Raw genomic sequence first — 26,151 nt, 5'->3', positions numbered from 1 at the left:
AACATAATGTCGGGCAGTCTCTGCTCCAGTGCGTGGATAGTCAAAATAGAAGGACAGCCAGAAAGAGGAGAAATAAATTATCATCTTATTCATGGGGCTCCCAGAGTGGAGACTAAAAGCTACAGCCACAGGATGTAGAGAATACAGGAGTTAATCTGTATTGATATGGGATCCAGTGGGTTATATGTATCCCATGGCAGGGGGTTTGAATCTAGATGATCTTTAAGGTCCCTTCCAACCCAAACCATTCTATGATTCTATGATATATATGCTATGGAGTATCGTAGGACAAATAGCTTCAGTAGGAAGGATGTGGATGGGTTTGTCCTACCCATCCAACATGTTGCTTGCTATTCTTAGAGCAGTGAGAGGTGTGGGCTTGAGCTTCTCATGTGTTTCCTGTTTTGGAGACTGTCTTCATCACTAAGTACATGTGTGTCCTCTTGCAGATGTGCTTTCTTCAGGGAAAGCTTGTAAAAGCCTGCCTTGGTATGTCAATTCTGGGCAGCAGAGCACATAAAGCCATTTCTGAGGGCTAGAGGTGGGACCCAGAGACACAGATCCTCTTTTATTTTTCAGTTAGCTCTCCTTGGCACTCTGCTCCTTGGCATCTTGGTTTGATGTTTCCTGCTCAACAGCTCAGGTTTTAGTCTCAGAAAGGCCCAAAATACCTCCCTGAACATCTCCTGCAATGATGCAGCAGACCAGCTCTTGTTCCAAGCTTGGAGCAATTGAAAACATGCATCAGTCAGTCTCCAGGCATGTAAATTCATTGCTGAAGTCCTACCTGCTCTATCCAAACACAAGCCGTAAGTCCGTGCCAGAGAAATTAGCTCCCCATCCTCCCTTGCTCCTCAGCTAATGCTGAGCTCATTCCAGTCTCAAAAGCCAGAGAAAACCTGTCCCTTTAGTAGTTCTATACCTAGAGCAAGCTTGAGAGGAGCTACTGATGGCGCAGTTGCCATGTTGGACTCTTTCTGGAGATGCCCCAAAATGGGATTTCATCACACTCAGGATTTACAGTTGCTGTAGTAACTGATTGCCTGTCCTTAACCTGTTGTGACACTAACGTGTAACACTAACGTGTTCTAGGGCTGTCAAGGAAACCAGCACTTCCATCTCATTTCCTAGGCATAAGGTGACATGAAAGCAAAGAAGAGAGGAAAGTAAAGTCTTCCTTTGACCCTATGCATTTTTAACCTCTATATAATTCAGACTTCAGGAGGAGAACTCATGATTTGTTCCAACGTACAGGCAAAACATTTCATATTTTGAATCATTTGTGTGATCATAATATGTTTCTTGGTTCCCTTCTGTCCTTTCCCCTCCCTCCCATCCTACTCCACACTATAGTTACTGTTTTGAAATGAGCTGGGAAGTCTTTGGAGAAAACACCATTCTGTCCTTAATACAGTCAGGCTTAAGTCTTAACCTGGCTAAGGGTTTGGATTTTTTCATTTGTCTTCATGGAAATAGTGTGTTGGTTTAGAAATCCACATAGATGGGCCCATTGTTGCTGAAATTTGACACACCAGAATATTATGCCACCGCAGAATTAATCATGGAGTTGCTGTAGGGTAGAGTTTTGGCCTTGATCCCTTCGAGTTGCTGCTGAAGGTACAGCAATCCTATCAGTGATACTATCAGTAAAGTTGAAATGCTAATGATTCAGCCTCATGGATTAGTTTTTTTAAGCTGGATTTGGTCTTGTAAGCCATCCTTGCCCGCAGGGAAGAAGGGAGTAGCTGCTGCAACATCTTTGATACTACACTTTTGACTTGTCACTGTTTGAAATTTACCCTGCCATAGATCTGTACCTTTCTTCTGAGAACATCGACATGGTCTAAATGAAAAAGAGAAAATTAATTCAGATTTACATAGGCTTCAGCACTTCTCAGAGTAGAAGATGAAAGCTGATGCAGGACCAGCATCTAAGGTCTTCAGAAAGAAGAACATGGTTCAAGATTCAAAAACTACTACAAGCATCCAAATCATGAAGTCCGCTGCTGCAGTACCATGTGAAATTCAGTCCAGGTTGCGGACAGGAATTTCACTGCTGCCCTATCCCTATCATACCTAAACTAAATCCCAAGCCTCTTGGAAATCACTAAGCTTTCCCTCACTGCCTGAGAAAGGGCAGCATCCAGTGGTGATGGCAACAGAAACAAACTGATTGTGTGATGTCACATCCTGGTTGCCCCAGCAAAGACATGTGTTGTCTCTGGTGAGAACTTGGAATGGGGAAGATGTCCCCTGGTGCAGAAGCATCACTGCTCTGTTGTCAGAGTGTTGGTCCAAGACTGGGATTGCAATGCTGCTCTTTACCCTCCTTTGTTTGACTTTTCTGATCAGCAGCGTCAGTGCAGGTTTTTCTTCTCAAATTTTTATGTTCAGAAATGACGACAAGAACAGAACTGCTGTTAGCCCTACAGCATATACACATATTGCTATATCAAACAGGACTGGGCTTATTCCTTGTCTTTGGTGGCATACGCGTATGACTTATACTACAGCCTGAACTTCTCCACTCATACTCCCTAAACAAGAAATTATACAGCCTGCCAATGGGAAACCATCTGTGGCCATGCTAGCCCCGAAATGCCTGGGCATTGCTTGGCAGAGCGCAGGTTTGGGGTGGCTACAGTGATGCCAAGGGCTTTGGATAAAGTAGCATGGACAATTGCAGACCAATGCTTTAGCTGATGTTCTGTTCCCTAGTTTTGTAGCACAGGCAGCGCCACTGCTGTACGTGAGCAATATGTCTCATTTTGTTCCCAGAATGTGGCCTCCGACCATCTTACGAGTCCTTTCAGGGGACTGGCAAGAGGTTCACGAACGGGAGATACGCCATGGAAGGAGAGTTCCCGTGGCATGTGAGCATCCAGAGCAATGGGAGACATGTCTGTGGAGGCACCATAATCAGCGCATTGTGGATTTTGACTGCAGCCCATTGCTTTGGAGAAGAGATGTGAGTACTCAAGGGGAGTGAGGACAGCCCAGGCAGAGTGGGTTGATAACATTCCTCCTTGTTGGAGTAAGATATGAATGTCCTTGAGGTTAAGTGCAAGATAAATGTGACTGAGCCAGATAGAGAGTCTTGAAAACAGGAATTGCCTCCTTTGGGGAAAACAGGATCATTTTTTATCAGAGGTAGAGGTACAACAGAAATGTGCATGAATCTGGATAACCAGGAGATGCAGAAGGGGAATATTTTAAAGGATGGTCTGAGCAGCCTTGTATAAATTCCTGTGATGCTGCCCTGATGGCCCCAAGCATTACCTGTTCTTAGGTTGCCCAGAGAAGCTGTGGCTGCCCCATCCCTGGTGGTGCTCAAGGCCACGTTGGATGGGGCTTTGAGCAACCTGGTCTAGTGGAAGGTGTCCCTGCCTGTGGCAGGGGTTGGAACTGGATGAGCTTTAAGGTCCCTTCCAACCCAAACCATTCTGTGACTCTATGATTCTGTGTGTCAACACATCTTGCAGTACCTTATAAAAAGAGATGTATTCCATTCCAGCTTATTCTAACCCCCGAATTACCCTTGCTTTCATATAGCAAACACCTTTACTTTATGAAGAGTCTGATTTTAAAGCAGTAGCTTCTGGAAAATCAACCCCATGCACTGCTCAGGGGCAGAGTCCAGCCCTCTGTGAGCCCCTTCCAAAGTTTGGCAGGTCTGAGAGCAGATGCTGCTCAGTCTGGAGCTGCCAACCAGCACCAGAGATCCAGAAGATTCAGCCCAAGCCATCTGTTCATTAGGAAGTGGGCTATTTATAACTTGGTTACACCTCTCTCCCCCCAAAATCAGCTTTGCCTAGAAATGAAGGTAAATTTCTGCAATATTTATCGCTAACCTGCCTCTGAAATTTGCTGAGCAGCACCCTACCCTGCTCAGGAGGCACCAACCTTTATAACATATGTTTGCTTGTGTCTACATTGCTCCTTTTTTGTTTGTAAGGCCACCAGACCTCACTGTTTTAGTGGGGGGAACTGACCTCAGTGCCCCGCTGGAAGAACATAAGCCAGACAGCTTGATCGTCCATGAAAAATTTGACAGAATGACCATGCAAAATGACATTGCTCTGATCCTGCTCAGCTCTCCCATAGAGTTCAGCAATGAGAAAATCCCTGTCTGCTTGCCCTACATGCATGACATCAATACGTGGCAACACTGCTGGGTTGCAGGGTGGGGAACCACAAGTGCAGGTGAGATGCTGTCAGAAGATCTATTTTCTAATCATTTATCCATTTAAAGTAGATGTTGTCTCACAGGAAGGGTCACCCACACTAACTTCCACTCTCTACCTCCCTGGTAAACACATCCAGACCCTTACAGCCTCTGCACATCCACCAGTTCTCTGTTCAGTGCAAGAACCAGTCGTGAACTGACCGCCAGAGCAAAGTCCCTGGTACCCTGAGCATGTATATTCAAGCTGAAACCTTAGAGCCATCTTTGCTCTGCAGAAACTCAAACTTCCTTTGGATGCATATTTTGGCATTCAAAGTAAGACAATCTCAACTCTGGTCAGCAAGTTAGGCTGGGTATACTCTGGTCTGGAGTAAGGGAAATGTGGGTGTAGGGTTATCTTTGGTTTAGTGCCTTCCTGAACCAGATTGATTCAGTGGTACTGGCCACCCCTCCTCTTTACTCATTCAGAAGAGCAGATTGCTGTTGCTAATTGTTTAAGCATTAATGAAAGTAGCTCCAGCACTTATTGTGACCCAAAACGTCTATCCTGAACAAATGTCACTAGATGGCTAATGGGCGTTTTCATTATTGGAAAGAATTAATCAGGAAACAGTGGGCAGGGTGGTGCCTTGAGTCTTTGACGGTCCTTTTTAGGATTTAGTAAGTGAGTGTCCTATTTAATCCTTGCTATTTTGCTCAAAAGGGTTACTGCCTTCTCTCTGAAACTCTGCATTTTCCTTCTTAGGCTTCATTTGCCTCACATAACTGTAATACATAGCACAACACTATGTTATAGTTGTGAAACTTTCCCATTTCACCAAGGTAACAGGCTCTTAGAAACAGAAAAGCAGGTGGCTGCTGCAGAGTCACTCTGCAGCTTGGCATGATTTCTCCTTAGCTAGGCTCTTTGCAAAATGCATGCCATGGCTCCAGATATCAGTCTCATGCTGCTGTGTGGGCACAGCTGACGTGGCTCCTGCTATCCAAATTGCACCCAGTGTGAGGTCAATGCGCTCAGCCCTGGCACACACCCCTTCTCTTCTGGAGATGTTTCATAAGAAGCCAGCAGAAGCTGGTTTTGGTGAGAGGGATGTGTGATGGTGTGATATGGGCCATACCAAAAAGTATGAGGTGTTGTTCCTCAGCAGAGGAAAATTGGTCATTTCTGGTCTCTACCAGCCTTTTGTAGGTGGCACCTCAGGCAGCACTAGCCTGACTCCCCTTCAGCTGCAGTCAGACCTCAACAAGTAGAGCCGCCTCCTTGGAGATGCTTACCTCAAAGCACTTTAATCTGTGAGCACAATTCCACGGAGTGGCCCCATCTTAGCTGGGAAAGGGACCTGACAAATTTCTGTCTCTTAGATCTTACCTTTGAGTTCCACCTTCCCAAAGGTGATGAAATTCTTTAGGTCTCCCCAGCAGCAACATCCTCCAAAAGTCAATTTGTCCCTTCAGGTTCAGGTTCACTTTAAAGAGGAGTGAGGGTGAAAGGAGTGGCTTTTCCAAGTAGCCCTGCGTATTTTCAATCTTTTTGTCACTTGGTGGTGCCTGCTGTGATTTCTGTTTTCCCATCTCGAGGGAAGAATAAAGCAATTATTTCCATTGTATACCACCATCTTGAGAACTGCTTTGTGGAATGTGCAGCTGGTGTCCTGTGTGAGGCACAGCCATCTAGGAGAGCACGGGGATAACAAGAACATCTGTTGCGGGTAAAGCTCAGTGGACTTACCTCCACAGGGCTTGCACGGGACTCCGTGAAGAGTCCCTCAAACTGAGCTCTCTGGAAATATGAGTGGGAAACCCAAGGTGAGCAGTGCAGCTCATCTCAGGTCATCACCAAGATACACAGGATAAGCCATCCTTTTGGGGGTCCTCTAGCTGTACCACATCCCAGAGTTCATCTACAAAAATAAGTGATTTTTTAAATCACATTTAGCAAGCCTCCACTCCCCAGGATTTCAGCTTTACCCATTAACACCTCCCCCCTTTCTACCTACCTGCCCACCTTCTAATCTGGTGTGAAGTCAAGAGCACAAACTTATCTTTGCTAACATTTGGACAGACCCTGTAAGCCCCCATGACCCCAAGGCCATACAGTTGTGGCCTGAGACCCTCTTGCCATGAGATGCTTTACAAATTCAGCTGAGGGCAGTCCCAAGGGCCAGTGTCTGGCTGTGGTTTCACACTTACTAGTGGTTGCACACTTACTAGCTCTGCAGGTTTTGTTAATTGTTCTCTTTTCACTACCTTGTTAGCGATTGCAAGGCCAACATCCCACATGATGCAGAAAGCACCAATGAAGCTCATCAGCAGGCAGCAGTGCTTGAAGAGTATCCCACAGCTAGTGGAGAACATGCTGTGTGCTGAGATGGAGAAAAGAAGAGGTGCTTGGCAGTCACAGGTAAAATAAACAGGCATACGGATGGGCATGCTGCCTAGGCAGGGCACTGACACTGGAGGAGAAGAGCCTTCACTTCAGGAATGAACACTGATCCTTCCCATGGCTTCCTGAGATTGCTAAAGTTTCCCTGCAGGATGCCAGAGCAGGATGCCCAGGGGCCAAGGAACTTCCTGCGAAGGTATATTGACCCACAATATTAGTGGTGGCAAATGGTACCACATCTAGCTGGCGGTCAGTCACTAGTGGTGTCCCCCAGGGCCCCTGTTGTTTAACATCTTCACTGATGATCTGGATGAGGGAATTGAGTGCCCCCTCAGTAAATTTGCAGATGACACCAAGCTGGGGGTGTTGATCTGCTGAAGGACAGGACGGTTTGCAGAGGGATCTGGACAGGCTGGATCAATGGGCTGTGGCAAATAGTTTGCGATTCAACAAGGCAAAGTGCCAGGTCCTGCATTTGGGCCACAACAACCCCAGGCTTGGGGAAGAGGGGCTGGAAAACTGCTCTGCAAAAAAGGACCTGGGGGTGCTGACTGATGGAGCTGAACGTGATCCAGCCTGTGCCCAGGCAGCCAAGAAGGCCAAGAGCATCCTGGCCTGTATCAGCAATAGTGTGGGCAGTAGGACCAGGGTAGTGATCATCCCCCTGTACTGGGCACTGCTGAGGCTGCTCCTCGAATCCTGTGTTCACTTCTGGGCCCCTCACTACAAGAGAGACATTGAGGTGCTGGAGCAGGTCCAGAGAAGGGCAAAGAAGCTGATGAAGGCTCTGGAGCACAAGTCCTATGAGTAACAGCTGAGGGAACTGTGGGTGTTTAGTCTGGAAAAGAGAAAGTTCAGGGGGAAGGTCTCTACAGCTGCCTAAAAGGAGGTTGTAGTGAAGTGGGGGTTGGTCTCTTCTCCTGAGTAACAAGCAATAGGACAAGAGGTAATGGCCTCAAGCTGTGTCAGGAAAGGTTTTGATCGGGTATTAGGAAAGCTTTCTTCACAGGGACAGTATTGGAAGAGAGGCGTTGAACAGGCTGCCCAGGGAAGTGTTAAAAACTGTGTAGATGAGGCCCTCAGTGAGTCTATGGTTTAGTGGTGGACCTGGCAGTCCTGGGGTTGGATTTCATGATATTAAAGGTCTTTTCCAACCTAGCTGGTTCTATGGTTCTATGATTTTATGATTCTCTGATTCTATGACCTGGACAGTGGGGGTGCAGGATTCTTGGGGTCAGAAAGCAGTGGTGGTGCTGGAAACAAATCACCTTGTTGAGCCTTTCCTCATGGTCTCCCTCCCTGCAGCAAGAGAGACATGAGTTCTGCATTTCAAAGCATGAGTTCTGCAAGGGAAACTGTGAGCTGGAAGAAGAACAAGGGAAAAGAGTGGTTTCCAACAAATCCCCTTGGATGAGAGACAGCTTTGGATGGCCCTGGATGCAGGATTTTGGACTGTTATCTCATAGCAATTAAAAAACCCAGTCTCTGCTGTGGCCAAGCTGTGCAGCAGTGGGAGTGATGGGAGGAGAGGTCTCACATCCCTGCCGAGAGGGCATAGCACAGCATGGACTGATGTTCCCTCAGCCCTGGGCCAGGCAATGCTCTGTCACCAGATTAATACTGAAAGGAGACAGGAAAGTTTTTCCAGAATGGTCAAAGTGAAAGAGTTGGGAGGAAAATTTAATCCAGGAGTGTTTAGTTTGAATATTAGAAACCTTTCTCAGGGGAGGTCCTTTTATCCAAATATCTTTTGCTAACATGGCAGGTTGGCCTGTGGGTGCCAGAATTAGTCACAGCTTATTACAATGAGTTAATGATATGGGATGATGGACTTTTCAAGTGAAATTGATAGAGTTTGAGCAGAGCTTGACATCAGGGAATACTAAGGGGAGAGAGCTGACATAAACACTCATGTGGGAAAACCTTACTTAGAACTTGTGCCCTCAAAACATATTCCACCTGAGGGATTGCTGTTCTGACGTCAGACAGTCTGAAAGCCAAAAAATGCCTTTCATAGCATCTAGCCTTCAGTGGTAAGGACTGGGCTGCCCTGCAGCCTCTGCTTCAGGACTAAGGTCTCCATTGTCCACTAGGCAAGGGGTTTTCTTACACATCTGCATGGGTTCTCAGGGGGATAGATGGGCAGACGCACACAGCATTGTCCTGTAGTAATCATTTCCTGAGGGAACTAAAACAACACCCAGGAGAGAGAGAGATCCTCTGCCCTTTAGGCAAAGACAGCAGGTACATGGACTGTGGACTGCAAAGCCATTGCAAGCTGACCTTGTAGCTGGGCAGCAGAGGGGAAGTTTCCCCTGCAGAATCATTTTTGATTAGCCAGAAAGCATCTGTCTCTGAAACCATTCATCTAGCAACTTTCACCTCCATTAAATTCAATCAAAAATTTTAAAAAGAAAATTGCCACAAGATAACATTAACATGATTAAAGAATGCACTTCCCAGCCCAGCCTGAAGTTCTGTGGCTGAATTATGCCAGTGAAACAGCAAGAGCTCTTGTACCCAGCAAAATGAATTGCCTGTATTCAGAAGGCTGATGAGGGTACTATTTTGATCTACAATAATGTTAGAATTGTCTGAGAAATGAACTAGAAATGTGAGCCTTCCAAGCAGTGGAAGTACACAATGATTGCATGTGTGATAATGCTCATAACCCAGCTAGTGCCCACGTTCAGTAGAAGCTTGACAAGGCAGAAACATCTTGCAACCTGAGATAACAAGAGCAAGACAAAATCACACCCCAGGCTAGAAGTAGAACTCTTCAAGGAAGAAATAGGTGACTTCACCAGAATTCACTAATTTGCTGGAGGGGAAACATGTTCCTGATGGACAGTTTTCTGGGAAGTACTGACTGAAATCAAGTAGTGCACACTGTGTCCTTTCTAGGCTTGTTCAGAAATCCTGTGGCTTGTCCATAGTAGGCTACCTGGTCATGAACTAGGAGGTCAGGGCTGAACCTGTTGCTTGTTTTGCAGCATAGACTATTGGAAACCAATTCATCTGCCCTGGGCAGATAGCAAGGCACGCTGTAGGCAGTACAATCTATTGAGCTATGCTTGTCTGTAAAGATTATGGGGTTCATGTCAAAGGAGAATGAGGCCAGATTTTGGAATACGTAAATCTGTTACAAAGTCAGCACTGTCAAGATGTTTTGGGCATGGTTTTGGTCTGTGCTAACAAGGTGTCTCCTGGATGACTTCCAGACACAGAATCACAGAATAACAGAATGGTTAAGTTTGGAAGGGACCACTGGAGGTCATCTAGTCCAAACCCCTTCTCAAGCAAGTTCACCTAGAGCACATTACTCAGGACTGTGTCCAGATGGTTCTTCAATATCTCCAAGGAAAGAGACTTCACAACCTCTCTGGGCACCCTATTTCAATGCTCAGCCACCCTCACAGTAAAGAAGTTCTTCCTTATGTTCAGGTGGAACTTCCTGAGTTTTAATTTAGGACCATTGCCTCTCATCCTATTGCCTGACACAGCCCCAGCTTTTTCGTAGGTCAAGAGGCACCCACAATAATCACTTTGGATCACTTTGGATCACTTCAGAGGCCAGGAAGGAATAGCAGTGTGGGCAAAGCAGAGACACCTGATCAGGGAACAAGCCCTGGAGATACCAAGCTTGCTATTGTAGATGTGGTCATAGGAAACCTGGAAACCATGCACTGCATAGGTGCATGATCTGTCTGGACATGAAGTAGGTAAAAGCCTTATGTTAACCTTACCTGAGCTTTGCTGAGAATTGGGATACATTTGTTCATATCCAGAGCCAGGCTAAGATGGGCAAGTTACATCTAGACCCAAGGTTGTAAGTCCACATGATCCTCATCTGGATCCAAAGGATTACCATCCAACATCTTTGCACTGTATGTAATTCATATACTGGATTTGCAACAAGCTGTTTTATATGAGTAACTAAAACCACACAGATATCTTCACCCAGGCATCATGTAGAAGGTTCATCCTACTGGCCACTGCCTTAATGGCAACAGGACAGTTTACTAGCTGCCATCATACTAGTACCAGACAAGACTAATTTGTGGATCACTGATGATATTCCTACATTAACTCAAGGAGATTGAATAGCAGAGCTTCCAAGTATTTGTACTTAAAAGAAAAAAAAATCCATTCACTTAAAAAGAAAAATCTATGGCATACCAACTCCCTTGCAGTTCTGCAGACAAATACATAGATTGACTGTGAATTAACACTAACAGGATCTGTAATTGACTTATAGTTCTGTTTAGTCATAAACATTAGCATTAATGGATGTTCATGGAGTACAAGTGCTAAAGAAGAGACACTAGAGATGGCCTACGCATTATTTTTTGCCTGCTACATTTCTTCCATGACCCCATGAACCACAATTGATGTCTAATTCCTTGCTTTCTCAAGCATCTTTTGTTAGGCTCTGATGCAATGGTAACTGGAACAATAATTAGAGTATAAGAGATTGAAAGCAAATGCCTCCTTCAGTGTCTTGCCTATCCAGACAAAATTCAGTAAACAGTCCAATTATATTTTAGAGATTCTCTGCAAAGGGGGTCTCTAAGGGTAGCTCTGTGATGTGGTGATTAGGACAGAGTGTGTTCAGCTGGAAGTCACAGTTCACATTCAGTTCAGGTCAGCAGCAGATGAAGGGGGAACCAGTCCCTAGCCTGACTTTCAGGGAAAGGAATCATTGTGTAGCCACAAACAAGCAGTGGGATGGTTCCAGCTCTGCTTCACCATGTCCTACACGGTACCCCAGGTATCTATCCCCTTCCACCGACTGTACCAGGAGGTGATCCTTGCCATGTCTGATTGATGTCTAAATTGACACTAGGATGCAACTACAGCAACGGGTTTTGATTTCTTTAGTTCCATAAAAGGGCAGGAAAGGACCTCTTTCCTTGACCTAAAGTATGTCCTGCCTACATATACTGTCAGCAGTTTGGAAAGGGCAAATGCCCTTTACAGCACCTGGGATAATCAGGGCTCTCGCCCTACATAGCTATAGCAACAGCAGTAGTTGCTGTACAACCCTGGGTGGGATTTATCAGGCCACATACATATAGATAATTTCTATAGCCATGTGCATCTACCAAAACTCTTCTCATCAATAGGGAGAACCACCCCCCCCCCCAAAGTCATTGAGACTGTTTCAACTATTTATTTTAAAATTAGATAAATCCCTGTACAAGTGCTTGTTACTCTGTTAACTAAAAGCAAGACCAAGGTGTTAAGACCACAGAGAAAAACAAGACTTCAAGGCAGGACAGTGCCTACATCAAAATCTCCAGTGTGATTTTAGATATCCAGGATATACCCCTGGCATCCCACTGCCTATCTCAAACTATGCCCCCGTGCCAATAACGTGTCTGCAGTGGGGGCTTGACACTTGATCTGGAAGCACCAAGAAGAGGTGATCAGCCTGGAGCTGAACTCACCTCTTGCACCCTCACTTTATCTGTGCATAAGAGGGCTACACCAGTGCAGAACTAACAAAAGCTCTTGCATCCTTTTACTGGTGCTAACATGGCTTTAAAACTGTAAAGAAAGACTTGTTAAATAGGACTTTTGTTTCAAGAAAAAGTCTGCAAATGAAAATTGGGTCCATATAGGTAAATTATCACAGATACAAAGAAAAGGTCAGAAAGCAAGGAAGCATGGTCAATCCCTCAGGCTCTTCAAAATGCCTGACAGAGGTGGCTAGATGGAGGTCTGATTATAGTCTGCAGGGATGCAAAATACCTGTGTGAGGTCTGAGGTTTGTCTATCAGACAAAGGTCTCCTGGGAACCAGAAGTCGAAGCTAACTGCATTTCAGTTCAAAGTTATTAGCAGTGATGCAAAATTACTTCATGTTCATACCTTACCTTAATGCTGAAGAGAGTGAGCCACTCTCCACCCTTCCAGTGGATTCTCCATCACTGAATTATTGCTAACATGATGAGGTGGGCTTGTTGGGTTTTTTTTCCCTGAATGGGTGAATTGCTTTAAGTAGGAAAGTATCTTGGGAAGACCCAGAGCAAAGCAGTAGAAATGTTTCTGCATTTGCAGTCTCTTAAATTTGCTTCTGAAGGGTGCTTTGATGTGCCGCTCATAAGAATCAGAGCACTTTTGCTGTGTCCCATGGGTTTGTAAGGCTTTCATCATTTTATCATTTTATGATATGGGCAGACAAGTGAACACATTCAAGCTGTTGTGGCTTAATTCTGTAATCTGTCGAAATCATTCCTTCCTGTTACAAAGATCTGGAATGTTGATGATATCCCAGTCTCTTCTGCTTTCTTCTTCTGGATGTTTTTTGCTCCCTCAGACTGAAGCTGTTCGTTTTGCAGCAAGAGGGTCCAGCATTACTTTGTGCGCCTGGTGGGTGAAGCTGTGGGGAGCAGAACATCTCTGAATGGAGCTGAACACAAAAATCCACTGTGTGCTTGCCCTAAGAGTGGGGGAATGGGTGTGATGACTCAGAGGGGCCACTTCTCATTCAGTGAGTCAACACAGCTTTAAGGGAAAGTCATGACTCACAGGCAGATTTAAATTCTTTGAAGGAGTCGACAAGCATGTAGCAGAGGGTGATCCAGCTGATCAGAGTAATGAGCTGAGACTTCCAAAACTCTTTTAGCGAGGCTTCTCACCAAAGGCTCATGGAGAAAGTCAACTGTCATGAAGTAGAAATGCTTTGGTTTGAAAGGGAGGCAACACAGAGGAAGGACTTGACAAGAGAAGGAGCTTACAGATGGAGTTGTGTTGGCATCCATGCAAGGAATTGTGATGTTCAAGGAGGGTGAATGCTGAGATGACCAAGTCAGCCAAAGCCACTTCATTTTTCGTGGTGCTCACAAATAAAACTGACTGTGCAGAGGTGCAGCAGGATCTCATCATTCAGAGTGACTGGAGTTTAAAACGGCAGATGCAGTTCACTGGTGATAAAGGAAAGGTAATGAATATAAGGAGAAGCAACTCCAGCAGTACACATGCAATGACAGGCTCTAATTTAAATATTACCTTGTAAGATCTTGGAGCAACTGTGGTTAGTCCTTCAAAAACATCAGCATGAGGCTCTCTGGAGGTCAAAAAGGCAATGAGGGCATTATGAATTACTAGGAAAGCAAATGCATGTTATGCTAGGGCACTAATCTTGGAAGCCTGTGTCTTATGTGCTGTGATTCCCATCCACCCCATCAGAGAAAGGAGAAGTAGTTTTAGAAAAGGAGAAGAGTAGAGTAGGAAGGATGAACAGGGACATGGAATGGCTTCTGGTGGAAAGGGGAATAACAGAGCGGGACTCAGAGGCTTGTAAAACTGATGTCAGATGTGGATATGACACAGATTTCTAAAGTCATGAGCAGCAAGGAGAGGACAGTCAAAAGCTGTCCTCTTGTTCCTTCTGTTAAAAACATATGAGGTAGGGAGTGTCAGATGGTTATACCAGCCAGCAGCTTTAAAACAAAGAGAAGGAAGTGTATTTTCATCCAACAGATAATTAAACTATGGAAGTCACTGACCAGGATGTTGTGGGTATTTATCCTAAGGGATAAATGGATTCAAAAAGCAATTAGATAACTTCCTGGATGAAGATCTCTCTAAGGCTATTAACCACTGTGATGTAAATACAACTCTGTAAATACTTGCCCAGTTTCTCATTCTCCTTCCCTGAGCACTTGCTACAGATGACTGTCAGAGATAGGAGTCTGGGCCACATGGGGTTTGGGCCAGATGCATCATAACTGCCTGTAAGTCTGTGCCACTAATGGACCCTGCTGACACCAGCGTGGATGGAGTTGGGCAGTCTTGTCATTTTCCAACAAATGGATGGAGGGACAGATCACTGAGATCACAAGGGGATCCTATGAAAGGGGTCCAAGTGCTCTGTGTTACCTGAGTCACTTTTGATACCTACACACTAAAAATAGCCGTAGCCTCTTTCCTCCTGCCTTTCTCTAAAGATAGCTTGTTCATAGTGAAATAACTAAAGAAATCATGTTTGCAAAAGTCTTTACTTCCTGCAGCCAGGGCAACTCTAATGGCAAGTGTCATTCACATGCTGATTCTCTCCAATTTACACAGAGCGTACCAACATGAAAATGAAACCAACAATGAGTGCAAGGGTTGTGTATCCACGTAATGAGTATCAGATGGGTAGTTCTCCGTTCCTCAGAGCTTCTCCCACCTAAGAAGATTTATGTGGCTGAATGTGTTTGTTCTGATCAATTACCCATGTTGCAGACATGGATACAAATACAAAAAGGAAGGAGATTATGCTCTTGATTCAAAGCCCACTAAATTCAGCAGAAATGCACCTGATGTTCACAAAAAGGTTTTGGCCACATTGAAAAGGATGGAACTTTTTATCAGCTTCAGTGAGCAAAGCGCTTAAGCACATTGTTAGTTGGTGGCAGTTTTTATATAACCCAGAACTATTTACCAGTGAATATATCATTGCTCTCACCTCTCCTAATGGGAGGATTAACATGCAGCTGTGGAAGGCATGAGTTCAGCACCAGATCTGATTTGACGTGGTTGCTTTTCAGTCATTTTCTAGTTGACAAGAACTGTGGAACAGAAGCAAAGACGCTAGTTTTAGGACTTTTTTTTCTGTCCAGTAACTTGGCACTGAGACTGAAGATCAGAGGCAGGTATCCAGTTGTGTGCTGTTGACAAGAAGTATTTCACCACCAGGATGCAGGAGGCTGAAAGCAGCATAAATTCTCAATCTTCAGTTGTTAATCTGGGCATTCATTAAATTAATGCTGCTGGAAACATCACAGAATTTAGATAATCGTACCAGCACTCAGAACTTGCTCCTCCCACAACCTCTCCTACGCAAGGATGGAAAAACCTTGGGCCGAGATTACTGAGAGCTTAAGCTGGATACAGGGATATTGAGAAATGTCCAAGTACTGAGTTTATTTTCTCTATCTTTAGGCCTGTAAAACCCAGGCTACTGATTCATCTGGGCTCCTGCTATAATTCTGAGTGAGATTATCACATGGAAAGGATGATTTAGCCCACTTTGTGATAAAATCATCCAGTTAAATACCTGAAGAGAAACATCATGCTAGAAGTTGCACCCATTGAAGCAGACCAGCTCAGCCCACGTGGAAAGGGATCTGAAGCAGGATTTGCATCTCAGGGTTTGTGGGTTAGAGAAATGGATTTGCAGCTGCCGCCTGGGTTTTCACAGTGCTGTCTAACTCTGCTAGGTTTTAAATCTCTTTGCACAGTGGACATTCCCCCAAGCCCTGCAGACAGCTATCCCTTTCCCCACTGACCAGGCAGAGAACAAAATGAACATGAGTAGAGAGGCAAACAGGGAAAAGCAGATCTGATTTGAAAGGAAAACTGCATGATGTATGGTTTAAATAGGGATTCCTGGCTCTGCTGTTGCCTCATGCAAATCTCATCACTTTTCCGCTGTGTTTTTTTCAGTTATGAAATAAGATAAGACTTTTCCCCCCAGGGATAGTCACAAGGTATCAGGGATTAACTGGTACTTAAGCGCCCTGGGAGAAATATCGTTTGCAAGTGTGAACAGCCTCCAAATTGGACACTGAAACCAAGCTTCCCTGATGGTGTGTGTGGGCTCTACCAGTGCTAAAAGTCTCCTACATACGAAAAGCTGGCATGACGCATCCCAACATATCACCAATGAGGGATTGTCAGCCGTTGCTGCGTCACTGCCTTGCGAACGGCTCCCACTCTCTTGACTTCATTTATTATCTTAGTGTAGGAGGCTTGAAGCGCCTTCCTTTTGCTACCAGGATAATCCGTTTGGCCTGTTCCTGTCCTGAGGGGATTAGCAGTAAAATTCCCAGTAATTTAATTGTGTGTACAGCCTAGGAGATGTTCATTTATTCAAGCAGGATGCCATCACCAATGACACTGATATCCCATGGATCCGAGGTTGCTGCAAGTTCACCTGTAGAATTCATGAAAATTCTTGGTTGAAACAGGGTTGGGAAATGTCTTCAGATCCTGAATCTGAAGGGGGTCCAGCACCACTGGTTGAGATGTAGACATGTAGCTACAGTAGCACCACTTCAGTGTAAAGAGCATTGAATTTACAGTTGGACTTTGTGATCCTAAAGGTCTTTTCCAACCTAAATGATCCTGTGATTCTATGATACTTCGAATGCTAAAGCAACATTTGCTCTGTAGTTTTCTTAATTTTAGCCTCCTGCATGCATGTCGAACCATATTCATATACATGAGTGACCTGGGCCCTCAATCTAGTGAAGTGAATAGGAGTTCAGCCATAAACTTTAGCAGGTGCTGCATGTGTTGCGCAGGGGACTACAGCCAATTCCTTACTCATTAATTAATGTGTGTTAGCTCAGTGTAGCTGCTGGCGGAAGGGGGTTCATACATTAATGACAAAGACATTTCTCAAAGTAGTATGCAAACAGGGAAGAATAACATTTCCCAGGAAAGAGGAAAGCTGGCTGTTTCAGGAAATAGGCTTGCATTGAATTTATTTGCCACATGTAGTGGAGATGGGGGAGAAAAAAGATTCAAACCCACCTTGGAATGAAACTTATTTAGAGCAGGGTCTGCACAGCACTTAAGAAGTACATAACTGTAAGAAAAGGGCTGCACTTCGCTGGGTGGATTTTTGTGCTAGTTTCTCTACTCCCTAGGGCTGTGTTCAGAGACAGCATACAGAGGTCATATAGGCAACTGGATGTGCTCTTGGTGTTCAGGCTACAGCACCCAAGAGGAGGACATTCTGGCTGCAGCATGCATTTGAAGGCTTACACACACTGGGTGAGTGATGGTTGCCCTTGCAGTAGCAGGCAAGTTTTCAGTAAATTTACTGTGGTTGCCAGAAGGATTTGTCAGGATTAGTGTTCATCTCTTGTCCAATTTCTGGATGCTAGCCCACAGAATTAATGGTGGCAGCTACCTATCACCTACATGCTCCGGTTTTGCAGAGAAGTCAGAGACTGAATGAGCAGTCACAGCAATCTCCCTTTTCATTCCTGGATGTTGTCTCTTGGTGACAGGATTCAGGTATCATTCTGGAGCCACAGGGGCATGTGGAAGAATCTGAGAAGGACAGGGCACTGCACTGAGCCAGAGCTTCTGACTGATCTGCTCTTACCTTCTGTATCTGTTTGTTCTGCAGGGACATCAGGTCTGAGCTGTAAAATTCTGAGTCCAAAATTTCCTTGTCCCCCAAAATCCTCATGAACCTAGGACAGAGTTCAGTTTTCCCATCGGCCTGTGGGATTCAGCTGCTATGAGAGATGTGAGGTTTAACCTTGCTCTAACATCCTCCTTATGCCATAGGTGGACAGCGGGGGACCTCTGGTTTGCAGCTACTGGAACACCATGAAGTGGTTTCAGGTTGGCATCGTCAGCTGGAAACAAGATCGTGCAGACAAGCCAGCCCATGAGGTCTTATTGTCTGTTTACAGCTACCGTCACTGGATAGAGACTGAAACAGCCATAAGGGGGAAACCTTTCTTCACTGAAGGTGTGGATAACTATGCTAATAGTCAGCTGCTTTCCTCCAAGGCTGAGCCACAGCTGTTATTACTTGAATATTGTCTCCTTTTATTTACCTGTTTAATAGGAACTAGATTATTCTAGAGAAGATTTTTTCAAAACATAATTAAAGTCAGAACTCATGTCTTATCATTCTTTCGCACATATAATCGTGTCTCAGGTTAACTCCATCCCACTCATGAGGATACAGACACCACTCCATCCCACTTGTGAGCATACAGATACCAAAATGAGATGTTAACTATGAGGCAGAAGAGCAAGGCAGAGGCCATTGAAATGAAATGAAAGATCAAGACTCAAACAAGAGAAGCCATAATCCTCTGAAAAACACATATTTTCACACTGGTGGGTCATACCAAGACCAGTTTTTTGCTGAGCTGAGATGAAAAGTCAAATTGTGGCACCTGAAGGAACTGCTCCTGTTGGAAAGCTGAAACCCCAAGAAGGGTCTTAGGTAACACAGTTGCGTATTAGCTGTTGGTAGTATAGCTCCGGGTTAATGTATCTTAATGCAAATTATTATTGGAACTAGTGTATCTTCTATCTTGCAACTAGCCCAAGCTAAGAGCATCTTCAGAGACCACAGTAGCTTCTTAGGTGGTACGTCAAGCTGCTGGGACTTGACTACATGTCAAATCCAGTGTCTCCTTAAGTGGCCAGTGTTGGAAGGTGTAGCATCATAGAACTAATCAGTCTTATTTACTGGGATTGCAAATGCTGGGTTTTGGTTGTTCAAGGCAACAGAGAAAAATTTAGTTGACTGAAGAGAACTGTTTGTGAGCTATCCATAAAATACCATCTACAGAAACCTCTTGGCTTTGTAATTAGCCAAAATTAATCCCTTGCAAGTAAACGGTAAATCTAAAAGAAATACTTTTTTTTTTTTTTATTATTATTCTGTTAGAAGCCTTTTACATGGTTGCTAAGAGGCCCACATCCAGCCTGTGCTGGAGCTGAGCTGGTCCTTCATTCAGTGCATGGTTCTTCATTGCTTCTCCAGCAGCAAAGTGCATTGCAAAATGTGTTCTGGTCTTCACAAGGCATTTGCTTTTCTTGGAAGCGGTGGCAAAGGAGGCAAACAAGAAGGTCTTCTTCGTGTCCCACCTTTGAAGCAGCATAAAAGCACCTGTAATTTGCATCAATGATAAAACTCAGTGAATGTGCAACGGGACAGAACCTCACAAATTAGTTTTAATTACCTTGATATTTTCTGGCTACTGGTGGAGAAGCCTTGTAAATGAGAATTAATTCATCTACCCAAAGCTAATGCAAGCCCATCTAGGCATAAAAGTCAGACTTTATTTTCTGTGTTATCTGAGCAGAAAATGATGCTTAATTATTATTAGTTCAGAGTAATGCTTATGAAAATTGCTCCACATTAATTTCACATGGCTGACTGGCTAATGGATGCATAAGGGTCTTGTAACCCTTTGCAAAAAGACTAATAAAAGCTAAAAACAAGGGGAATATATTACTTTAGCAGCTATTAGTAGTAGACAGTGTCTGCTGGCATTAATACCTATATTTATTTTCCTTTCTATTAATAATATATCAACAGATTCTAGAAGCTGTGTCAGGGGCTGGACATCAGGAAATATTTCCTAATGCTGCAGTCTATTCAGCTACAGAATTGTTTCCCCCAAAGGAAATGAGATGTCCTCCTGCTTGAATTATTTTAATGTAGGGATTGCATAAAGCACTTTCATCTACAGGACATGGCATGGAAAAAGCCTGCGCTTACAGGGAAATACTCAGAAGATATTTTCCATCAGTAGCATTTGCAAACTGATAATTGTCTATGTTAAATGAAGGTGAAGCTACTTAGCGGGTATAGCAAGGCACCACTGCTATGAGTTTTGATTCATCCTGCTGCTCATTTACTCAGTGGCTTTAGGGAAAGAAAGTTTGTGCTTCATTCCTCAGTTTCCATACAGTAAACTGAGATAATTGAGGTGCATTATCCCTGTCAGTGCTCAAGGCCAGGTTGGACAGGGCTTGGAGGAACCTGACCTAGTGGAAGATGTCCAAATCTGTGGCAGAGTGTTGGAACTAGATGAGCTTTAAGGTCCCCTCCAACGCAAATCATTCTGTGATTCTTTCCTATAATTCTATAATGAAAGTGGTTCATTTTGCTATATGGAAGCTTCAGTTATGGAAATTAAGATCAGCTATGTAGCTGTAAAGTAATAGACAGGAAAGAGGACTTTTTTCCTCCTTATTTAAAACATCATAAAATTTATGAAAGTGAATTCATCTTTGCTGCTACATGCACTGTTGAATAACTACGGCAAGAAATAAAATGTTTGTTCAATATTTCTATGCTTTAAGTAGGTCTGCTGTTGGTGCTGTATTTTCTGTCAAAGGTATTTGTGTTTTGAGAGAGCACATCACTTTGGATTATGGATTTGATAAGAATCAGAATGCAAGACATTGGCTTTTCATTAACATTTAAATATGACCCATTAGTTTCTTAAGCTTTGCCACCTTGGTGTACTATGTTTCTTACGTTATTGTATTCCATATTTGTGGGTTTAGGTCATCTAAGTAAACAGTTTCCAAACGGAACAACTTCAGCTTTTATGCTTCATGCTATAGCTTGGGATGTTCACTTTTTGTCTTCTTTTGCACCCCATTTCTTATTGATCCTTCCCTCTTTGCAGATACCTCTTCCTCATGTTCTGTCAGCCCAATGGAGGGCATGAAACAGCCTGAGCAAAAGAAGTATGCCCTTTGAATACACTTTGCTTAATGAGCAAGTTGGCCAATATAAAACAAAGGCTGCTGCATGGAGCAAAGCGGTGCAAAGTAGTGCACCAATACAGATTTTGTTCTCAGCACTACACCTTTAGTGTAAATACCAGAAGAGAAGCAGGATATAGAAATGCTTAGAGACCTGGGGAAACATCCATAAGACAATTCATGGAAAAAAACATAGAAGGATATGAGTACTCAAGGAAACACAGGAGATGTAAGTCAGGCCTTGCTTGTACATTTTGCGAAGAAGAGAAAAATCATCTCCTATGAGCACTGAAGACAGCAAAACAATTTTGGCTTAGTTCGGCAGAAGTTAAGGGCTGTATATACTCACATTTGTATGTGTTTGTGTTTCCCTGACTGCCCCATCCCAGCTGGCCATTTGCACACAAGCTTGAGCAGAAAGATGGAAGATATGAAAATGATGGTGTTTGTGCAAGTTTGGTGGTGAGAGCTGGTTGCAGATGATAAATAGGGGGGGGGCTCTAAGTAAATAGAACAGTTGTGTGGCTCCAGCTCAGAAGAGGAAGGTTGTAAGAGCATCAATCCAAGGTCTCAGATGTCTACCACTGCAGAAATCCAACCTTTATTCTGGGTAAAGATCCCAGACCTCTCCTCCAGCTCCTCCATTGTAAATGTGACATGGGTCTGAAGACAAAGCAGTTCGCAGTACTATCCTTTTAAAGGAACTAAGGTTTCCCATTTTCTCCTTTTCCAGCCTGTACTTCCATGTGGGGGTAAGACACAATGAAAAGAATAGTCTTGTCTTCTCCTGATCCTCTCTGTCCCCTTGAGGAGAAAGCAGAGGGCACACATGGTTGTGACCATGACCACTGTCACCCATTTGTCATTTCATATGCACATGGAGTGTTCTGACTTTGTGTATGTGTCTTTAGATGTCTGACTTCAATGCAAGCAAGATGTCAATGGGCTTATTTCTCTCTCATATTTTTGTGTGCCTACCAGATGATGACTGAAGAATCATCTGTGTAGATGGTAAAAATCATTGGTCAACTCTTTAGTTGTGTCTTTTGTTGACAGCAAAGTAGTTAGTTTAGAGCTGGAGACTGAAGGCTGCAGAGGATCAGCACCCATTGCCACATTTCTGAGTGACTTCCAAAGTGGCTTTATGGACAGGCCACTTTTGAGGCTAAGGAGTCTGTTTATCCTTCTGTAAAAATGTGAATATTTAAAAGCCAGGGATGATTCTTGAGATGCACCAGTTGTGATAGTGATTAATCAGTGGTGCTAACTGAAGTGAAGATAGGGACAGAAAACAACACTGGCAGTGTTAAACTACTTGATTTGTGCTGAACACTTCTGGTGTTAGGCTGAAGAGATGCTTTAAGTAGGTGGATTATCGTCTGGAGAAGATACTGGCTTTGGGGGGAATACAGGATCAAGGTTGGCAGCCTTTGACATGCCTAACCAAGCTGCTGCCATGCCTAAATGCACTCCAGAAATACAGTCATGCCTTTCCCAGCAATTTGAGAACCCTTAAGTGTGATGAATCTGTGATGAAGTGAGAAGTACCCATCCTTTGCATAGCGATTGTGCTTGCTGCCCTTGAAGAAAACCTATTCTGCTTGAAGGATTTTACTTTGGCAATGAAATCACTCCGGTTTTGGCTTCCCTGGCAGTCCTGTGCAGTCCACACTGCTGATCATGGATGGCTTTTCTAAGCCATGCTTGAACTACCCATGTAGTTAATAAGCATCAGCTTGGCTGCCTCTTCTCCATTCTGACATTGTGTGCACTACTCCTGGTGGTTATGAGGGCTTGCTGACTGCAGCTGAGCTTAGAACACCCTGCAGCATCAGAAAACATCCTCTTAGTGGGTATTTCCAAGTGTCTGCATTCAATGTATCTGCCTCTCATGTCCTTTTCTCAAGAGGTGTCTTGTGTTTGCTAACATTTCTTGTACTCACAACTGGTTGCTTTCTCCATATCTCAGGATGACTCACTGCTTCAAGGGCTCTTTATTATGCAAGTCACTTTGTTTCCACAGCCCAGACCACTAAATGATTTCCTCTGCTGGGAAGAGTGGGTTTCAAGACACCACTGGAAAGTAAAAGTTCCTCTTCCTCCAGGCATTTGAATTGATATGTCTTCACACTAAGTCTGCAGGCATTAATCACAACATAAGCAACTCCAGAGCTAACTCATGTGCCTCCTAATTAGGGAAAGGTGGTGGGGAAGGATGATAGACACTGAAGACATGCGTAAGAGTATAAATTCAACTCTACAGCAACCCTGTGAGATCCTAGAGGAGCTCCATAGGTTTGTTTATGAAGAGTAACTCTTGAAAATTGGGACAATCAGTTGTGATCCAGCTGGAATTTCTTTGGAGAGCTATTGGGAGAAGAAAGTTTTGTTCTTTGTCCTGTTTGCTTTGATCACAATGGGAGATAATTTGAATATACTTGTGCCTTGGACATACATGGGAAAGAATTTTCTCACCAATGTGAAAAGCATTGCTTCAGTCTGAAATGTACAGGATTTTGGGTGAAAGAGGAGAACGTGAGTGTTTCCACCAAAGAGAGTCATCTCAAGCAAAGATTTTGGGAGCAGCTTTGGTCTGAACAGAGTCATTGGAAAGGGACAAGAGAACAATAGGAGGCTATATGTCAACTAGTAGCTTGAGTTTACAAACAACCCCTGAAACACAATGTGCTGAGCCAGCGGTCTACATATTCCTTTGCTTCAAGCTGCACTAATAATTTGTCCTGATTTGCAACTTTTGGCCAGAAACTGAAGATAAAAGTGATGCTATCCAGAGCAGAGGGCCTTGTTAGGATGGGAGGTGACCCAGGAATCATGCAGCAACTCAGGGGCACTGAAGAGGTGTTGAGAAACCACCAGCCATCTGAGTGTTGCTGTCCCAGCCATAGTCACAGTAAGTGTTGAGGAGGTGAGTAGGAAGCTGGAGCTGGGTGTGTAGAGGAGCATGAAGAATCACAAAGTGTTTATTCTGGGTTGGCCCAATTGCTGGGTGCCTTGTGACAAAAGAGTTATTTTGCAGATAACTGTGTAGCTGTCACTCTGTTTGCATGACTGGTAATATCAGAATGAAGCCATTGGTGCAGAAGGGAACCTCCCGGCAAATGCATGTTTTCACATCCAAGGTGCCTGGGGTATGGGTTCAGGGTATGCTGCCACTTGCAAATGCCTCCGATGCCCAACGTTTGACCCTTTTTCCCAGAGGAACCTGGCACATCACATCCTTCAGTTTCCTCCCAAAATCCTCTGCATGCTGCCAGATCTCCAGCTATGATCTTTCACTGTTCTTTGTTGGCTTGGGGAAAGAAGGAAGAAAGAGGGATATTTGGGGTTACAGCATTTGCCTTGCCAAGTGTCATTAAGCGTGATAGATACCTGCTTTCCCGGGGATGGCTGAACACCTGCCTGCTGATGGGAAGTGCATTCCTTATTTCGCTTTACTTGTGCAAGCAGCTTTGCTTCGCTAATTAAATTGTCTTTATCTTAACCTGTAAGGTTTTTGCCTTTGTATTGGTTCCTGTACTTATATTTTGCTGGTATTGTTAAAACATCTAAAATTCATATACCTTCAAGGGTGCATTTAGAACCACTGTTGCAGGTTGGTCCTCACATAAGCTCCCGGTGACTCTGCTATATTTCACCTGCAGCCAGCACAGATGTTGTGGCTTCATATCTCAGATAAACTAAATAGCACCAAGAACTCTTCTCCAGGCCCAAAACCAACTGGCAGGGTCCTGCCTGATACATATGGTTAATGTCTCAGCCTCTAAATCAGGGTGACTGATCCAAACTGCGTCCTGGCAATGGTCCCTGGCTTGTGCTAAGCTGGGAAGTGTTTGGGTTGATGCTTGCTAGTTTGGGCTAAAGCAGGGCCAGGGATATCTATGAGCCATGCAGGAGAGCGAGTTCTTGGACCCACTGGACCCTGTTTGATTTACCAGTACAGAGCTATAGCTTGTGCATCACTCCCTCCTACAAACCCAGCTTCTTTTCTATGTCTTCTGCCAGTGATTCCTCCTCTACAACCATCCCAAACATCCACCTACCAGCCTGGCAGGCTTGCTCAAGTCATGAAGCCATTATTCAAATCTTCAAATGGGCTTTAAAAGTATGGTTTGGTGTTCTGTTTTTCCCACTGTGTTTAGAGGCACACTGAGTCACTGTTGAAAAGGGCTTTGACCATCCCGCTGCCTGCCTTTACAGGAAGAGGTTGTATCACAAACTTTTCAATACCACCTACGTTCCTGCTCAGCTGCCAAGATTTCAAAGCAATCACTGCACAATTACAGGCTAACTATACAATAAAGAAAAGGGAATGGTACCATCCCACTGTGATCCTGTGGAGAACCACAGAACTGTTCTTTAATGAAGGTAAATCAGTTTCTGCTTTGCTGCATAATGAGATTTTGATGATTTCAGCAGGAGAAATCCCAATTAGAAGTTGATGGAAAAGGGGCATCCCATCTTGGGAGCAGGCTGGAAAGCCTGAGAATTTTTCCTGTTGTGCTTTGTGGTTAAACTAGAGGTTTTATATCTAAAAAATCCACCCTGAATTAGCCTGGCACAATGCTGCAAAGCAGGATTCAGACCTTCCTACCTCTTTTTTTCGCCTGCTGCAGTATGATGAGAGGAGCATCTTCCACCCCAGCTATGATCCAGAGGATAGTGTATGAGCTGTTTGGTGGTGGGATTCTCTGTGGGAGCTGTTCTGCTTCATATAAATGACTATTTGCAAAGATAAAAGAGATTGACATATAGCTAATAGTTTTAAAGATTTGAAAAATCCTTCACAGCTGTGAAGGACAAGCAGAGGCATCTGCAATTCAACCTGAACCAGACCCCAGAAAGGGTTGTAAGAACCACAAGACTTGCATTGTAGATGCATTCTGTCACTAACTAATGAGGCTGACAGCCAGGAGGCAATCTCAAAAAGCCGAATGGCCTTGTTTCGGCCATCTCCAGGCTATGGCTTCATCCTGGAGCACAGGATAGGGGATCCAAATGTCTCCAAAGATGTGACCTCCTGCATGTCAGTGGGCACCTTCCACCCTGCATGGGAGGTGGTTATCATAGGGCAATGCCTAAATATGTGGTGAAGCTTGGTGTGGCATACTGCACTGCCCATAATCAGGTCAGTGCAAGCAGACATGTCAGAGGGTTGTCTGTCCAGCGCAGGGGTTTTGCAGCTTCCAGGCAATGTCAGCTGCATGGCCATTGCTGTGCTGCATTTCTCAAGGGAGGAAGAAAACCTCTGGCTTCTTTTACTCTCTATGGCAGACGAAGCAAATCAACCTTATGGGCAGGAACGAACT

The 26,151-nt window shown here is 44.2% G+C and overlaps 1 protein-coding gene across 1 annotated transcript; it reads left to right on the top strand.

Annotated features, from left to right (window-relative positions):
• The first annotated feature begins 694 nt into the window (after positions 1–694).
• LOC136015966 (serine protease 55-like) lies at positions 695–19,349 on the top strand. The gene is made up of 5 exons (XM_065682616.1): positions 695–809; positions 2,779–2,968; positions 3,956–4,203; positions 6,442–6,587; positions 17,867–19,349. Exons 1-5 carry the CDS (start codon positions 695–697, stop codon positions 18,167–18,169), a joined length of 1,002 nt encoding a protein of 333 aa, XP_065538688.1. The 3' UTR covers positions 18,170–19,349.
• The last annotated feature ends 6,802 nt before the right edge of the window (positions 19,350–26,151 follow it).

The sequence above is a fragment of the Lathamus discolor genome, chromosome 5 (assembly GCF_037157495.1).
Source record: "Lathamus discolor isolate bLatDis1 chromosome 5, bLatDis1.hap1, whole genome shotgun sequence".
Taxonomy (NCBI): Eukaryota; Metazoa; Chordata; class Aves; order Psittaciformes; family Psittacidae; genus Lathamus; species Lathamus discolor.
Note: the sequence above shows the minus strand (reverse complement) of the source record. Positions and strands in the feature narration are given on the sequence as shown.

Bases quoted from the DNA above. Each gene is read 5' to 3' on its own strand.
- LOC136015966 (XM_065682616.1), top strand. From the start codon at position 695: ATGCAGCAGACCAGCTCTTGTTCCAAGCTTGGAGCAATTGAAAACATG. The intron at 2,969-3,955 runs GTGAGTACTCAA...TTTGTTTGTAAG, and splicing joins CATTGCTTTGGAGAAGAGAT to GCCACCAGACCTCACTGTTT. The intron at 6,588-17,866 runs GTAAAATAAACA...CTTATGCCATAG, and splicing joins GAGGTGCTTGGCAGTCACAG to GTGGACAGCGGGGGACCTCT.